This window comes from Vanellus vanellus, assembly GCF_965231255.1.
Source record: "Vanellus vanellus genome assembly, chromosome: 2".
Classification (NCBI taxonomy): Eukaryota; Metazoa; Chordata; class Aves; order Charadriiformes; family Charadriidae; genus Vanellus; species Vanellus vanellus.
The window spans coordinates 4,222,953-4,241,462 of NC_138906.1; the positions used below are offsets into that span (position 1 = coordinate 4,222,953).

Sequence of the window (18,510 nt, forward strand, 5' to 3'; positions counted from 1 at the left end):
GAAAATATGAGATATGTATATATGTTCACAATTGCTAGAAGCCCCACCCTCCTTTGCAAAGAAGATTTTTTTGTTGGAATTTGATTGTCTTACTGGATTGCAAAAAGAAAGAGATAAATGATCTAGTTTCCCTTGGCTGAATCCTCCGCAAAGGCCAATTTGCAGAGCTCCAAAAAAGACAGGCTAAATTCAGTCTGTAGAACCTGATCTTTCTTTATATCAAACTGTCGGTTTCTTTGTCTTCAGCTGGGCTGGAAATGTAAGTGGTTCATCATTATGCTATCCAGGTATTACAGTAATGAAACTATATCAAAACCTATCTATAAACACACACACACACACACAAAAATCAAATGAAATGACAATTGAAATGTTCAGTTCCATTTTTCTACCAGGTTTTCTGTTTTGGCTACTGTGTTTCACCGGGTATTCTCCAGGGAGAGAAGGAAAGGGGAAGACAAAGCGTGGGAATGCCAAGACGGAAGGTCACCAGGCCTAAGAAAACTAATGTGAAAAACCAAAACTAGTAAGGAGGCCTCTTGAGTCTGGCAGTGAAAAAAACCCAGAAGAACGCAGGCAAATACAGGCTGGAAAGTGGCACAATATTTCATGCAGTGTGAGTAATTGTTGGATGCAACGAAGTCACACGTGGAGAGTTTTCTATCAGAAATGATCGACTACCGAGACAGAACGTGTTCTGAATGAATCGAAACGAATAGTTATTGGAGAAGTCAGAGTGGGTGATTCCGCAGACCCCTCCTAGGCTGATCATCTCTACATCTGAGCGCTTAAAGCCCAGGTTGACTAACACGCTTGAGTATACGACTATTTTTAGGCAATATAAGCCAACAGGATGATTCAGTTGCACATAATTACAGACACACTTTATGACTGAAGGCATGACAGAGAAAGTGGTTTTGATCTAGTAATGACTGTTGGTACCTTGGGCAATATGCTGTGTGTACACGTGGCCATCAGACTCCTCTGCTCTTTCTAACCCTCTAAAAAATTCAAGGTCCCTGCAGTGCTTTGTTTCCCACTGGAAAACAGGCTGAATTTTTCACCCAAGCAGCAAGGCTTTTGTTTCTCCCAGGAGGGGGTTTATCAAGAAAGAAGGACCAAGGAATTCCAGGAGGCTATGGGTACCACATATTCCTCTGTAAACATCACCCAGTGCGTGGTGCATGTTCCAGCTCACCCGATGGCTCGGTGATGCTCATCAGATGTATTTTGGCTGCGTTGGCCCTGAGATGCTCTCTGCATTTCTGCTTACTGCATTACTGCTAGCCACATTCTCAGGCTCTGTGGCCCACAGAAATCATAGAATCATAGGGTTGGAAGGGACCTCTGGAGATCATCTAGTCCAACCCCCCTGCCAGAGCAGGGCCACCTTAGAGCAGGTTGCACGGGAACACGTCCAGGAGGGTTTTGAATGTCTCCAGAGATGGAGACTCCACCACCTCTCTGGGCACCCTGTTCCAGTGCTCTGCCACCCTCAAGGTAAAGAAGTTCCTCCTCATGTTTTTCAGGGTGTTCATGTTGAACTCAATGGTAATCCAAAACTATTTGAGTTTAAAATGGCATAGAGGTAACACTGTAACTGAGGTTTCCCAAACTGGGCAAAATGAAGTAAAAATGCTTTTGGGGCAAAGCCTGTGAACAAGTTTTTTTTTTTTTTTTTTTCGATTACACCTACACATAGTGGAGATCCTACTTGATTGGAGCACTGACACATTTGTTGGTGGAGAACTTAAAATATTTTTATGTGTCTGGCACGTAAAACATAATTTTAAGTTTTCTTGCTGCAAGAGGTTATGCCAAATTCAGGAATTTGGTCCCTTCATCAGAAATGCTGGGGGAAGTCTCTTTTCATTTGTATTTTATAGCCTTGAATCTGTTCTGGAAGGGGGATGCCTTTATCCTTTTTTCCTTAAAGGAACCAAGAGCAGTACTTTGTCTTCTAATAAAAGACTGTTATTGCTTTGGTTTTGTCCTCTTCTAAAACAGCACAGTGGTGAGAGCATTCAGTAAATTGCACTGTTTGTTCAAATCTCTCTTCAGCCTGAATGAGCTCAAGGCCATATCTCGCCATCACACGCAAAACCTTCAGCAAATTGTGTATTAGGCCCTGAGTATACGAACTAATACCCACGTCTCCCAAGTCAAAACTTTATCCTGCAAGCTCAAAGCACAAACAAACCAATTATTTAATCTAACTCAGCCAACGTAACCCCACCAAACCCATATAAACCCAATGGATTTTATAACTATTTCTGCAAACAGATGAATATTAGAAGAGGCATTTTGACTGGATTTCACGTACGTATTTTTTCCCTAAAGGGGAAATGACCTAAAAGGTTGTCCAAAAATGTTGGGTCAGGACGGGTGCAGATTTTGCAAGGTGTACGCTCAGCCTAGTGTGGTGGAGACCGATTTGTTCCATGTACTTTTATAAGCCTTGTGTATCATTCAGCTATTCAGCCTGAGCTGGCGTGTAACATGAAAATCCTCTGACGGGGAGAGACTCACGCAATGGTGGTAGCCATGGGTCTGCCTGAAAGCACACTGGCTTCCTGGAGCTGCAGATTCTGCAGGACAAAGTCCTGTATTTATACACAGAAGTGTTTCTGGATGGATGGTTGAAGCAAACACTTCTCACACAGCTTTCTGCAGTCGTGCCTCAGTCACGACCCAGCGCAAACTCCCGCAGGGGTGAGAGGTTAGTTCAAACTCCATGGCTCGTTGGGTTCTTGGCTCCTCTGCCAATTAACACGGGCAGTTGTCTGCGGCAGCAGACGCCGGGCAATTGTTTATTCCAGTTTATATGTCATTCTAAGCATTCATGGACCTTCACAATAAAACCCTATTGCTAAAGAATACAGATCCCAGTGAACCACAGAAAAATCCCCACAGAGGGTCAACTGCAACGGGAACGCGCCGTGCTGCAGGCAGTTCTCCAGGAAAAGGTGGGAGCAGGCTGCTACTCGGTACCAACTGAGAGGTGCTCAGGCAGAAAGGTCATTATAACAGCAGGGACAGGACTCGGGGTAAGGCTACAGAAAATTCAGAAAGAAAGGAAGAAGTTGGGTGGATGGAGGAGAAAAGACAATCTTTTTCTGTTGCTGTATGACATAAAAAAACAGGTCCAGAAGGGATCTGCTGGAGTACTGTTCCCAGTCCCCTGCTATTACCAGCAACATTATGAATTTATTATGGAGGGTTTCTTTTTCTTTTTTTGGGTGACTTCTGATCACATCTCTTTTATTTTGGTGATTTCAATTTCCTGCCTAAATTTATTCATGACTGGTGTCCTCTTACGTCAATACAGCCTTTAGATAAGCAGCTCTTCTCCCTCCTTAATGTTTGCTCCAGCTGATAACACTGAATTTGAAAGCAAAAAAATATCCCAACTCCTGTATTCCCCTCATTTATCATCCCAGTGGGGAAAATGCACAGTTGCAGACAGCTAGCGTGGGATACAGATCCAGACAAAAAATAAACAATGACGTCTCCACAAAGATTTCCCGCCGAGACTCCTGCAGAGATCCGATCACCACTATCAGTGGAGACCAGAGAGCCATCCAAATGCAGGTGACTTCTTCAACGCGAGGTGAACAGCTCTCCAGACTCCAGTGAATATATTAATTACAGCTCGACTGAGTGTGGTTGCACCCGTAGCTCATGTATAGGCACTAACCCTGTAGATACCTACAGTTAGTTATGTGAATCTGGACCTGACTCCCACCCTCACTGAAGGGAAAGGCTTAATTGTATCATAGAATCATAGAATTGTCTAGGTTGGAAGAGACCCTTGGGATCATCGAGTCCAACCATCTACCCTACTCTACAAAGTTCTTCCCTACACCGTATCCCCCAACACCACATCTAAACGTCTCTATGTGAATCTCTAAACACAGGACTGCAAATCTCCTTTGACCATGACATCCAAGAAATTACCACAGGACTGGGAGATGGACACAGGACTGACAGGAGTCCCATCTTGTAGAGGCCCAGTTGTAGGTTTGACCTCAGAAGGGACCAGATGCCTATAAACTTTTGACCCTGCTAATTTACTTTATGCCTTTTGAATACAAATTAAACTGCAGCAAACATGTTCTTGTTTCCTTCAAAGGTGAAAAAAAAAGAGAAATCTTCCCAAAGTACCATCTCGCATGCATTTGCAAGGTAATTTTTGGTGCCTTAAGAGTCAGAAACAGAGTAAGGCGGAAACTTCAATGTGCATGGCTACTTACTGAACTCACAAAGCAGTGTTCAGATTCTCCGCTTTCAAATAGGATGACATCTTTTATGAAGACTGCGATGGCTCTCATTATGAAGGACATGAAGAGATGCATATGAATATAATTTCGAGTACAGTGTAGTTTTCTGTTGGAAAGACATGAAATAACATTTCTGAATAGCAAGGCTTCTCAAAAGCATTATTTATCTATTTACATGTTTCTTCTGCCAAGATACAGACTTACAATTAAACATTAGAAACCCTGAGACAGACTATGTTCTGATGTAAATCACTGCAAATCCACTTAAGCCTTTTTAAAGCCACAAAAGATGTGTCAATCCATACATCTGCAGCAGTGTTGCTGCCTTTCCAATTCTCAGAAAAAAGGGTCAAAATACAGAATGACAGAAAACAGGTCCATCGCACTGCTCTCCACTGGAAAAGAAATGTTTTTGACTGAGCAAACTGTGCTCACAATAAAGGTTTGTTTTTCTGCAGAATGTTTGTACTGCAATAAAGCTTTTCAAAGTGAAATGTTTCTTCAGGAAGAGAAATAAATTCTTAGCAGCTGCTGCCAAAATTAACACATATTACAGGCTTTCTGGAGCAACACAAACTACATTTTCACTTAAAAACGACTAGGTATTAATGATATTGAGAACACCACCAGAGTTTTTCTGTCCCTTGCCCACTAATATTTTGAAGGCCAATTTTGATGAAGTAGGTCTTTTTTTTTTTTTTTTTTTTTTTTTTTTTTTTTTTCACATCAGCCAAAGCGAAAGCCCTAATACTCTGGAAATGGGTATTTCGTACAGTCATCAGAACCACAACAGACCTCACTCAGCAACATGATCAAATTACCACCTCTTAATGAGTCACTGTGCATTGGCAGAGTTTATGCGCCTAATCTCTGACAGCGGCAAGACAGTGTGACCGAGTGGAGTCCTCTGTACTTGCAGGTGATGGCAAGTCAAATTACGCTGTTTCCCACAAATGAAGAGCGTGAACCCCGGCAGTTTCACCAGCTTGGCTGGCACCTTGCACCTTGTGGAGATGAGACAATTGACATTCACTCGTCCCTTGTGAGAGGAGTGGAGAGCACATGTGCGCTGAGAAGTGCAAAGATCTTGAAGGGTGAGTCCACTCTTGGTATAAGGGTGAGAGTTACCGTAGAACGTTTCCTACAGCTTTCTTTGGGGGTGATGTCTGGACCAGACTGTCATAAATTGGACAACCATATAACACGTTTCAGAGAAACCCCTGGAGAGTGGCAGGAGGAGATGGAATCACATCTAGAAGGTTCTTCCATTTCACAGAGGTCTGCTTTTTGCTGTTCTCCTTACACATAACATTACAATAGAAGACTACCTTTTATGCAGACTTCTTCACTGGAAGCACCAAAATTTAGATGCCTGAATCTATTATAAATAACAGAGTCTGAGGATTGATTAATTAATTTGCTGCAATCCAGGCATCTAATGCCATTTGATATGCTGTAGAGTATCTTTCTGCCTATCAATCCATAAGGGCCTGGGTCTCCTGAAGGTCCTGCATTATATCCGCTACCCGTGTGCACATCTCAGAGGCGCCAGCATGTTTAAAATGGCTCTGGGTGTCTATGTCTTGCCACAAAGCTATAGCGGGAAGCGCTTCTGAAATAGACTTTGGGAGGTAGTTTTGGGGTGTGATTCACCTGTCCTATTTACAACATCTACTTCAGTGGAAATGAGTCATTCTATAGTATCCATATACACCCCGCTGACTAGGTCTTTGTGGACTGTAACAAGATTAAGGGATAATGGCCTCTAATACAGAGATCGATCGCGTAACAACCTACGTTTAGTGAGATGAATCCCACCTAAACAAATGGATTGGGGTTATAACTCTTACACCAAGGCCACAAATCACACACCAGAAAACAATGGTACTGAAAGATGAAGGAACTTCCCTTCCTTTTCCAACTGAGTTTTGACAGAAGTCTTTTGCATCCATCTGTTACACTCATAGCCTACAACTTATACAGCCACTATGTCCTTTGAGTCACCCCCTTACCTATGGCTTTTTTTATGGTCTTACCTGAAGAGACATAGAATGATCATAGCAGCCGTGAGAGCAATGAGCGATAAGGTATGTCCAATGGTGTAGCCGGTCTTGACTGTGCCATAGAACGCAGTTTGCTAATGTGAAGGAAAGAAACAAAACAGGTCTTTCACAGAGCTGCCAACATGTGTTTCTAAATATACCATCACTGAGCTTTTACTGACTTTCTTGGTGAGACAAAGAAATCATCCTACTCCATCCACACATCAAAAGAAGCGTGGTGGCCAGCAGGTTGAGTGAGGTAATTTTCTCCCTTGACTTCACTCTGGTAAGATCCCACTTGCAGTACTGCGTCCAGCTCTGGAGCCCCCGACAGAAGAAGGATACGGACCTGCTGGAGCGGGTCCAAAGCAGGGCCATAAAGATGATCCGAGGGCTGGAGCACCTCTGCTATGAGGATAGGCTGAGACAGTTGGAGTTGTTCAGCCTGGAGAAGAGAAGGCTCTGGGGAGACCTTATAGCGGCCTTCCAGTACCTAAAGGGGTCCTATAGGAAAGATAGGGAAGGACTCTTATCAGGGAGTGTAGCGATAAGACGAGGGGTAATGTTTTTAAACTGAAAGAGGGGAGACTGACGTTAGCTATTAGGAAGAAATTCTTTACTGTGAGGGTGATGAGGCACTGGAACAGGTTGCCCAGAGAAGCTGTGGCTGCCTCATCCGTGGAGGTGTTCAAGGCCAGGTTGGACGGGGCTGTGAGCGACCTGGTCTGGTGGGAGGTGTCTCTTGCCCAGGGCAGGGGGGTTGGAACTTGATGATCTTTAAGGTCCCTGACAACTCTAACCATTCTATGATTCTATGATTCTCTTAAAAAAACTCCAACTCCTTCACCCTTTAAAATCAGTAGAGTACATGACTCAAATACCACTTGAGTGAATAAGAAGAATGTGTCCAGTTGCAGCAGAGTTTGGATCACTCCAAAACCAGGTTACATTTACACAAGGGAAAAGTTCATGCAGGAAAGAGTCTGATTTGACACTTGCAGAGACAGCTACATGGTTATAATCGTGTGGAACAAGAATGACTAATGTTCAGTTAAACAGCGCACTGACACATCAGCTCTGAGGTGGTGAGTATGATGAGCTTCATCTTATTAAGGAAGTTTGAGGACAGAACTGCTCTGGAAATTGGTTTGATTTTTGTGTAAGCTAGATATTGTGTTTCAGCAAGTAAAAACTTAAAATGTTCTCATCGATATCACAGCTATGTTAATTCAGAAATATATGTTAAGTCGGAAATTAGTTCATGGCTTTTCTCTTTGACAGCATACAGAGGCAATCTCTGAGCACGGGGCACCATGGGACTTAAATCCAGCAGGGAATCCTGGTCTAAATAAAACAGGGAAGTAAGGCAACAAAGCTCCAGCTCTCCTAGGGCTTTCCAGCAACATTCTAAATCAATATATTTTGATTTTCAGCTTAAAAAAAGGACATAAGATCAGTTGGTATTTGGAAATTTGTTTTATCAATGAAAAATACAAGTTTTTATGAGAATCTGACTCAGTTGGTGGAAAATCTTATTCTTCCAGCCCTTGATTGACCCTTCTCTGCCCTCCTTTCCATCAATTCTGACCAAAAAAAACCCCAAAAAATCAAAACCGCAAAGAGCAGTTTAGACAGAAAATCTAAAAACAACCTTGTTTGGGAAAAAGCTCTTTAATAACAGTGAGGGTTGACATTTTTATACGCTATTTTCATAGGTCTTGACAAGTACTAGGTACTTTACAGAACCTGTGAGTCTGAGATGAGTAGTAATCCTCTAGCATTTGCACAAGCCAGCTTGGAGAGGTGTTAAGACACAACTTTCAGAGAGTGCAAAGGTTACACTGGTCATATCTATATTGCTTCTTAGACCACAGATCTCAGAGATGGCTAAAAACATGGTGTCTTTGCAGCCTCCTTCAATGAATCCACATCGCTTTGGGTCAGTAACTTTGAATAACTCATAGCAAGGGTTTCAGGCCAATTTATCTACCTGATCTCGCCCATACGATGCCAGGAGGCTGCTATTATGGTGATGGGGTCACCCAGTATGGTATGGTCACACCTAAGCCTTGCTCATCTGCACTGCATGGAGGGACTTATACACTGCAGTAAGGAACAATGGACGTTCTACCTTTCTACCCCACTGTCTTGCAGATCCCACCCAAAAGTAACAAAATATAGTCTTGTTTCCAGTCTTGTTTGAGTTTGGGCTCCCAAAGGCAGCTGTGACTTTTCCAATACAAGCAGTCGACTTCCTTCATGCTGACTTTTTCTTTCTCTCATTATCTAGTCTCCTTCTTGATGACACCAAAGCAGAAATGTTCCAGGAAAGACCTGGCCAGCAGAAGGACGAAGCTTGTGGTAGGGGACCGAGTTTGAGAAAGAGAATGTCCCACACTATATTTAGGAGAGCAGAGAAATGAGGGAAAGGAAATTAAGAGATATCATAGAAGATATCAGTAGTGGGGTGGTGGATGGAAACTCTCCAGTGTGAATACAGCTATAGACCTTTTGCTCCTTAGAGTTTTTCACAGGAGGAAGTCCTGCACAGAAAGATCTTGGTGTTATTCAACAAGCAATTCCCTGCCTTTATATTTTAGGATGACCAGTCCTTCTTGTGCACAGAGATGGCTCTGCGTTCAGCTTTAATGTAGCATGTGGGGTCATCTCTGTTCTGGAAACAGCACATAATGACTTCTCACTCTTCATTTACACTTGCTAATGACAACCGTTTCCTATTTTACAGATATCAAAGCAGAGAATTTGACCCAAGATCATAAATGGAATTGGAATTTCACTCAGGGCTCGGTTTACTAAAATATTCTTATTAGAAAAAACAGAGATTTAAACAAGTGAAGGAAATGCATGCCAGGATGCCTGGGTTCTCGCTGTAGATCTAGACTGATTTACAGATGAAATTAGGCAATTTCATCATTCTCTCTCTGCCTTCTAAAAGCCTTTGCTTAATTTCACAGGAACGTGATAAGAATGTACAGTTAAGGTAGATGCTAAACTGAGATTAACTGAGAATTAGCTTCCTTGGTTTCTGCTCAGTAACCTCTACATTTGTCCCTCGGTAACTAAGATCAGAATGTGAAACATTTACGCTTGCAAGAGAAAAAGAATGGAAATAGTGCTATCAAGTCTTTCATGTTTTGGGTTCATGGTTTTATTCTAGGCTGCGCCTAGAATAAAAACGAAGAGGTCTCTTTGGAGAGAAATATGGGGTGAACTGACCTCTGGAGGAGTCTATTTTCTTCACTATCTTCAGATAGAGCCTATGGGGACACAGGTGTTCCCTCTTTGGCAGAGACACACAAGACCCCTGATGGAGGCACACAAGGGAGAAGCTCTGCATAACGCCTGACAACAGGATAGCAAAACAACCCCCTCCATTTGCTAATACGTGGTTTTTAAAAGTCAGGTTGGAGAAGGAATCATTATCATTGCAAAGATCATAAATGCACTATGTACATGATCTTCTTCTTAGGGACTGCCAGAATTCACAACTAAATCTTATACACAGTCCTTAGTTATTTTTCATATTTTTCTTGTTTCAGACTTGAGACCAGTGGGCGTTAAAAGTGCATGAAGTGTTTTAAGCATGGAAGGTTATCGCTCTGTTCTGGACCTCATCTCCCATCGAGCCTGCTGTTCTCCTGTTTTTCTATTCCCTTTACTTCTTCCTCCCCAAATTGACAGCCAACTCAACAACAACAAAAATCTATTCTTCTTCACAGGCAAGTACTGCATGTTCACCCCCCTCAGCCACCTTTCACACAAATTAGACTTAAACAGCATGACAAAACTGCGGAAATAGAGAGAAAATAATTAAGAAAGAATTAAAAGAACACAATACGTGTTCTCTTGGTAACGCGGTACTCTGGCAACGCTGCAATCCATTGGGTCGCCAAAGCATGTCCCAGGAATTCCCAAATCCCCTTGGCGGCTGGAACATAAGCCAGAGCTCTCGATGGAGGACCTTCCCAGAGCAGACCCGTGACAATGGCTTTTGCAATGCGCAACTGGTGCCACACAGCTCGATCTGAGAAACGGGACACTTGAGGATGTGAAGTGGTGGCTGACCTCGAAGGCAGACTAAGGCTCTCTTCAGTAAAGCCCTGACATTCTTTGTGCAACCTTCCCTTTGCTATTTTCTGTATTCTTTCACTATTAAGGCTGGCTCAGTTCTGTTCAGATTCTCCGTTAACTCTTTGAGCGCCTTGGTGTGCTCATGTGTGACCATACACAGAGACCTCTCACTGTATATATTTATTTATGATTGAGACTCCTACATCCAACATTCACAAACACTGACGTATGTCACACAACAGAAAAAAAGCAGGGCATGGGTTTGATATAAATATATGGTGGAAGTGAAATATAATTCTTTTCTAGCATAAGCTTTTTCTTGTTGACTATGGGACAGATATAGGTGACTAGTTTATATTAAATGTTGCACTTTGAGCCAGGTGAGGTGAACCTTGCTTCTAAAAACATTTGTCATCCTCTTTAGGGTTCACCCTTCATGCAGCAAACCAATAATAAACTCCTTCTTGTGTAATGACAATACTTTATAAAGCTAATTGTACCTAGGCCAGTGATTACTCATTTCTACACTGGCAGTACCCCAGAGGGCTTGCAGATTTCCTTACAAAATTCAGTAAAATTGCATGAAAATTTGTGTGTTCCCTACAGTTTTCTAGGTCTTTAGCTGGATGAGACCAGCAGAGCAGCACTGATGGCAAGTGCGTTATATCCTTCTATCCCTTTTGATCTTTTGATGCTTACATTAGCCTAGAAATACTGGAATCCCCATATCTACTTAAGGATAAAGGTAAATGTGGAGGGCTTGTTTCAAAGTTGAACAAGGAAAATCAAGCACCTGAAGTTAGGTGTGGGCATCGCAGAGGCACTGGTCAGATCTCCTCAGGTGCTGCTTGCCTGCCACCCCCCTGGAAATCAAAGGGAGGATCGTCTCTTTGACCAGACATTTGATCTCTGCTTCCAGTGATCCTCAAGAGGATCCTTCCTTCTTGAGGAATCAGAGTGGGAATGGAAAAAAAAATTGGGCATGGGAAGTTCATGTGATTCTGAAATCGATCCCCGGTAAATCTTGATGTCTACTCATCCAGGTTTACAAACCTCTTCCCCTGGTGTGCTGTTGGAATCATATCCACAGGCTACAGTATACGGCGCAGGGTACACATCCGTCCAGCCCTGGCTTGTACAATTCCTGGTCACGTTCCCTGGAATAAAAGACAAAAGAACGAATTAAAAAGAAACGTTCAGCTTGCTGTTAAACAAATGTCTGCCCTTTGTTGATTCAAATGCCAGAGCGCATTTCTTGTAACACTTACAGTAAAATTCTCATCCTTTTTCTCTGTTACGAAGTGATCATATTAATCAGAACACGTAAATGGGAGGGACCTATTGGGTCATAAAGTTCAGACCTCAAAACCAAGTACATTTTAATACTGAGGTGCGCATAAAACATCTCTTCTAATGCTACCATAATGCCAGTTGTACCCGGACTTTTGGTTGTTGGCACTGCACCAATACTGTCTGAGACCGTTATTGTCATACTGCCTTTGTTCCTGGGAAATTTTTCATCTAAACAGAGCAGTGAAGTATTTATGTCTTTCACTTTGCACGCGAGAAGCCAAGACACGTCTAGGTGAAGTGCTCGTTTCACATTACGCAGGTAAGGCCAGAGGTCTGGGAACTGAACGCAGGCCTCAAAACCCAGACCTTGACCGCAAGATGAGCCCTGAGCAAATGCGATTCCTGGGAAATGTACTGCACTCTTGTTTGAGAACCAAACACTTCAAAATTTGGCTACGAGGAGAGAAAAACCACATACTGACAACCTGCACTGCCTGTTTTAACATGTATACTCACAGGCAGGAAGATTTCCTGGACTCTTAAGCAAGTTGAGTGCCTAGGGCCTCCAACCGGCTAAAACCAGCCTTAATTAACATAAGGACATCTCTTTCCTTCTGCCAAAACTGACAAAACTGTGAAGTTCACATCCCTCTCCGGTACTCTGCATTTCCTGGCCCACGTGGGATCGTAACGGGGACCTCCAGTGCGAAGCATTTCTCACTTTGTAAGACATCTCTGCTTCCTGGACCTCAAACCCACATCATTTAGGGGCTGTGCAGACATTTATCAATCAAAAGAAGCAAAACCCAATAATCTGACCAGGATAGGTCTTACACTGAAAAGTTCGTAGTCTAAAAGGCCAAGATAGAAGTTTGTCAGGCAGAAATAACAAAGAAGCAATACATCCAACAGCACACTGCAAATTCCCCCGGCACCCACTCTGACCTGTCACCGGTCCCTACCCTGTCCATCTCATGCGAATCACATTGTGGTGGCATTTAAGGGTGGTGAGGCACTGGAACAGGTTGCCCAGAGAGGTTGTTGAGGCCCCATCCCTGGAGGTATTCAAGGCCAGGCTGGACGTGGCCTTGGGCAACCTGGTCTAGTGGGAGGTGTCCCTGCCTATGGCAGGGGGGTTGGAACTCGATGATCTTCAAGGTCCTTTCCAACCTAAACCATTCTATGATTCTATGATTCCTGTGCTGTCATTTACCATACAAAACTGCCGGCCATCCCCACTGGAATGCTGGTACAGTAGACCAGAATGAACAAACAGTAGTCAAAACTCACTAATTAGACAAAGAATGACAGCAGTGAACTCAAGAGCTTTGCAAACGTTCCCAACAATGGGGTTCTTTGCACACAGGAATAACAAAACTTCTGCATACAGGAAGAAAGCAATTATGCAGCTACGAGTCATGAAAGTATTCAAGCGTCACCTCCAGGAATTTCTGACAATTGAGTCACCTGAGTATCTTCCTATACATAGACCTGTTTGGCACTGAAATCCGCAGCAGCCTATCCCCTGGCTTAACTCACTTCCCGAATCCCTGTGACGGGTAGATTTTGACACTAAAACTCGCCCCTGTCGTTTGTCTCTACAACGGATCTAAACTTCTGGTGCTATTGTACATTTTAACAGCTGCTCCAGAAGTCGTTAACTTTAGCACAGTTTGGTGGGTTCCTGTTCCCCAGGCTTTTTCTGCACGGTCATTGTTTGCCTTTCTTTTTACCAGGGTTCATATCAGGATCATAAGAGATCTTGTGCAAACAAATCAAGGACATGACTGTTCAGTACTTTGTTGTTTTTTTTTTTTCTTTTTTTTTTTTTTTTATTTTGTAGTGTGTGTGTTATGTAATTTCTGCTATTTCTCCTTCATTACAATGGATCCCATTATCTGAAGTTTTCTGATTCCTTTTTCCTGCTCAAGACTCCTCCCCTCTGTTTGGGGATGCCTTTAACTTTCACAGTGGTTTTGGTTCTTTGCTTCTTATTCTCAGTGAACTAAGGGGTGCTTGTTTCAGCTTAATTTCCTCATATTGCTCCTATTTCTTCTTTTTAAGCGCACTTCTCCACTAGTTGATTCTTTTGTAATTCTTCTCACTGCTCTCAAGAATACTTTTCAAAGTAGTATTATTGCTTTAACAGATGTGGAAACTAAGGTAGAGGCAAGCACAATGATACAGTATCACTGAGATTAAAAAAAAAAAATAAAATTGTCTCTGATTTTAGGGAAACTCACTTCCCAGAGAAGCATTTCCACCACCCTTTGCTGCTCATGTCACTTTTTGATGCGCAATTTCACACACATGGTCAACAAACCTCTCTAATAACGTTCATGTTACAGAATCACAGAATGACAGCATGGTCAGGGTTGGAAGGGACCTCTGGAGATTATCTAGTCCAACTTCCCCGCCAGAGCAGGGTCACCTACAGCATGTTCTTTACTAGATGCCTGGGAGGTGAAAAATGCACAAGCTTAGAGGATAAAGATTTTACCACACCACAATTCAGGCTCAAATGATGGATGATGTCTCCCCTCAGAGAAAACAACGTTTCTAATTACTACTACTTACCAGACTACTTTCTGTACTGCAGATGAACATAAAAGTACCTGGAAAAGTGCCTCATAAGATTAGTTCTCACTCTGAGGTTACCTAATGGACAAGCTGCAAACTTTAGTCTGAAGTATTAAACTGAGATTTTCATGTTATAGGGTCAAACCCCAGCTCTGTCGCAGACCTCCAGTGAAACAGCAGCCAGTTCTTGTGCTCTCCCTGGGTCTCAGTTTCCTCACCAACAGCAGGGCTGTGGTAATAAAGTCTGATCTTCTGTCAATGGGAAGGCAAAGTGTTCAAAGAACCCGAAGTTTTACATACTGTTTTCCAGGACAGCTTCCCATTAACTTGTCTTTCTCACTACTTTGTGTAACACAAATTCTCCCTAGAATGATGCGCTAATGAAGTACATTGAAGCCGCAAAATGTAAGTGGCAGTATCAGAAAAGACAGAGCTTCTGGACTTGGAAATGGTGCCTCCAGCCTTTGAAAGTTCACAATGTTTCCAAAACTTTCCCATTTCCTATTTATTGAAGCTAAAACTTTCCAAACTGCATTCCTGGAGAATTAAGAGAATGGAGACCAGGGATTTATAACTCAGTAACACATAATTAGCAGTGCACAGCAGAGGAGATTCACAGTGAGAGCTGGAAAGCATCCCACTGCCCGTAGGTTTGTGCTCCAGGCTCTCCTCGGCGTTGTAGAAACAGGAGGTTCACGTCCCTGGTGTGAACAGAGTCCCCTCGGTAGGGTGGTATTGCTTAACAGCCATGAAATAATCTGCTTTTTGTGGGGTTTGTACTTCAGTTTGATCAGAAATGTTACAACTGTCAAACCGGTGCATCTACTCCTAAAAGCCACATCCATTTCAATGAGATAAGGTTTTCCACTTCAAAAAGAAGAAATGCAAAGTTTCATTTGAAAAAGCCACAGCTAACTCTCATCTACAATAACAATAACCTCACAACATGTCTTACCAGAATGCAGCCTCCTGCTTCCACAGAATCACAGAATGGTTGAGGTTGGAAGGGACCTCTGGAGGTCATCTGATCCAACCCCCTTGATCAAGCAGGGCCACCTAGAGCTGGTTGCTCAGGAGCATGTCCAGATGGCTTTTGGCTATCCTTGGAAACCTCCAAGGATGGAGTCTGCACAAGCTCTCTGGACAACCTGCTCCAGTGCTTGGTCACCCACACAGTAACCAAGTGTTTCCTTATGTTCAGATGGAGCCTCCTGCGTTTCAGTTTGGCCACGGTTAGAAAATGCAAAGGCAATTAAAAAGTGCAAGAGGGTCTCATTACTTCAGAAGTGCATTTGTGAACGGGAGCCTTGTGTGTAACAGAAGTTCTCTTCTGGGTGCTGTCAGGAGCACAGAACAAAATCCCTGGTTCCCATTTCAGGGGTGCACAATCTCTGTGGAAGCACCAGGCGTATGGTCGCAGGAGGATGGGATATCGTTTATGAGATGCTGCCACTGATGCTGCAGTGATATACTGCTCTCCAGCTCATCCACAGCGACTCCGCCTGTGTCAAAGAGGAGGTAAGGCAACCAGGCTAAACCGTTTTCATTGTAGTGTAAATTCAGTGAAATCTCTCTACGGCTGCCAGAGGTGTAAATCCTGCATGTGGGGAACTATCCTGGCTCGGTAGACACACTATAACCGCTAAGGTGCAATAACTTGGTTGTGTATCTGAGTCCCGAGCAAAGCATCATGGGGAGACAATTATGGGGATCTCAGCACCTCAGTCTTTCACTGCTGTCTTCTCTCTTGGCAGATATCAGGACAAATCATGGAATCACGGAATCACGGAGTTTCAGAGTTGGAAGGGACCTCTGGAGATCATCTAGTCCAACTCCCCTGCCAAAGCAGGATTGCCCAGAGCACATTACTCAGGACTGCATCCAGGTGGGTCTTGAAAATCTCCAGAGAAGGGGACTCCACCACCTCCCTGGGCAGCCTGTGCCAGTGCTCTGTCACCCTCACCGTAAAGAAGTGTTTCCGTGTATTTGAACGGAACTTCCTATGTTCTAACTTGTGCCCATTGCCCCTCGTCCTGTCACTGGGAACCATTGAAAAGAGCCTGGCTCCATCCTCCTTCAACCCACCCTTTAGATACTTGTATGCCATAATAAGGTCTCCCCTCAGCCTTCTCTTCTCCAGGCTAAAGAGTCCCAGCTCTCTCAGCCTTTCCTCATACGGGAGATCCTCCAATCCCTTCATCATCTTAGTTGCCCTTCGCTGGACTCGCTGCAGCAGTTCCCTGTCCCTCTTGAACTGGGGAGCCCAAAACTGGACACAGTATTCCAGTTGTGGCCTCACCAGTGCAGACTAGAGTGGGAGAATGACCTCCTTCGACCTATGTAGCCCAGGATCCCATGGGCCTTTTTGGCAACAAGGGCACATTGCTGGGTCACGGATCATTTACTGTCTACCAGGACCCCCAGATCCTTCTCCTCAGAGCTACTTCCCAGCAGGTCTGCCCCTAACCTATACTGGTGCTTTGCGTTCTTCCTCCCCAGGTGCAGGACCTTGCACTTGCTTTTGTTGAACCTCATTAGGTTCTTCTCTGCCCAGCTCTCCAGCCTGTCCAGGTCACACTGGATGGCAGCGCGGCCCTCTGGGGTGTCAGCCCCAAGGAGTTTAAAAATGAGGTTTTAAAGGCAACAAGGTGATGACCTTTTCATAAGGCTCCTGGCCAGGTAGGAGGGGATGGATGCACAAAGGGAGCAAAAGAATAGTGCCGAAATGAAAGAAAAAAAATGAAGTTAGCTCTCTAGAGGTGGCAAATATAATGTGCAGAGGTAATCCTTATACCAGCTAAAGAAACTATAGCTACTGCCGGAGAACCAGGATGGGAAACTAAGCAGTTGGCTTTCCAAAAGTATGCTGTGGTATAAAAGCCACTGCTTACAGAAGGGAATTACAAGTGTAAATATGAGGCTAGACCTTTGGCTCATTTATATCAATGTTTATGACAGCGAAGGCATAAAACACTATTGAAAGGCAAGGGGCGAAGCAGCAGCCCTGAATAACCAGTTTTCAGAAATTTTTACAGTAACAGTGTCTTAAAGCCACTGAGTAGCATCACTGGCCACAATTGTTTAATCAAATCTGCACATTTCTTGGTCCAGCCCGAGATATGAGCTCTGCTTCTTTGCAGGTGTTTTGACCACAGAAGTGCAAATGTGTTAGTGGCTTCAGGTCAAGCCCCAGCGAGACCAGCAGGGTCTCTCCTGATCTCAACACCGGCTAGTCTGCAGCACGCGAAACGCTACCCAACTGCAAAGTTAAGCAGACAGGATGCACCATCCAAGTCAATTCAAACTGCTGTATATATAATATATAGAATCATAGAATCGTCTAGGTTGGATGGGACCTTTAAGATCATTGAGTCCAAACATCAACCGAATGCTGCCAAAACCACCACTAAACCATGTCCCTCATCAGCACCATGTCTACCCATCTTTTAAATACCCCCAGGGATGGCGACCCCACCACTCCCCTGGGCAGCCTGTTCCAGTGCTTGATAACCCTTTCTGTGATGAAATTTTTCCTAATATCCAATCTAAACCTCCCCTGGCGTATCTTGAGGCCGTTTCCTCTTGTCCTATTGCCTGTTACTTGGGAGAAGAGACCGATATATGTATATATAATAAAGCACGGCTCTTCCTCATGTGCTACCTCTCCATGTATTCCTTGAAAACCTGCTTGCTTCTGATTATCCACACAAAGCATGAGGAGAGACCGCACTTCCTCTGAACGCTTTTGCATCTTTCTAGTATCATGTCTGCTGTAGGACAGGACTTTGCCATCTGGCCCAGCAGCTGCTCCTGGTTTAAGTAAATGCTTCTTTAGAGTTCACAAAGCCCTCCCTAATTTCCTAATCTTCATGGTTTGATGTCGTGCCTGTTATGAAAATGGGATTGATGGTTGTAAGCAATTAGCTGAATGCTCCCATATTTCCTTCTGATTAGCTCATGCAGTTGTATAAAACCTGGTACATGGCTCACACCTACCCCAAGCGGCTTTTTCTCGCTTGCAGGGTGATTCAGAAACTCTCTGCTCTGGGTAGAGAAGGCAGAGGGAAGGAAACCCCTCTCAATGAAAACAAGGAGGACTGGCTAAATTCTAAGATTTTTTTAGTTAAGAAAATCCACACATTTCTTTTTAGCATTTAAAACCCCCAGTAAGTAAAAAAAAAACAAACAAAACAACCAACCCCAAACCTGTAAACTCATGATTG

The 18,510-nt window shown here is 43.6% G+C and overlaps 1 protein-coding gene across 1 annotated transcript in view; it reads right to left on the reverse strand.

The window, feature by feature from the left end:
* VIPR1 (vasoactive intestinal peptide receptor 1) overlaps positions 1–18,510 on the reverse strand; it is a gene marked incomplete at both ends in the record, with an annotated part of 118,897 nt that overhangs the window by 30,543 nt on the left and 69,844 nt on the right. Inside the window, 3 exons of the mRNA XM_082479925.1 lie at positions 4,254–4,386; positions 6,317–6,417; positions 11,468–11,571. Coding sequence (XP_082336051.1) covers positions 4,254–4,386; positions 6,317–6,417; positions 11,468–11,571 — 338 coding nt within the window. The remainder of the gene's footprint in view (positions 1–4,253; positions 4,387–6,316; positions 6,418–11,467; positions 11,572–18,510) is intronic.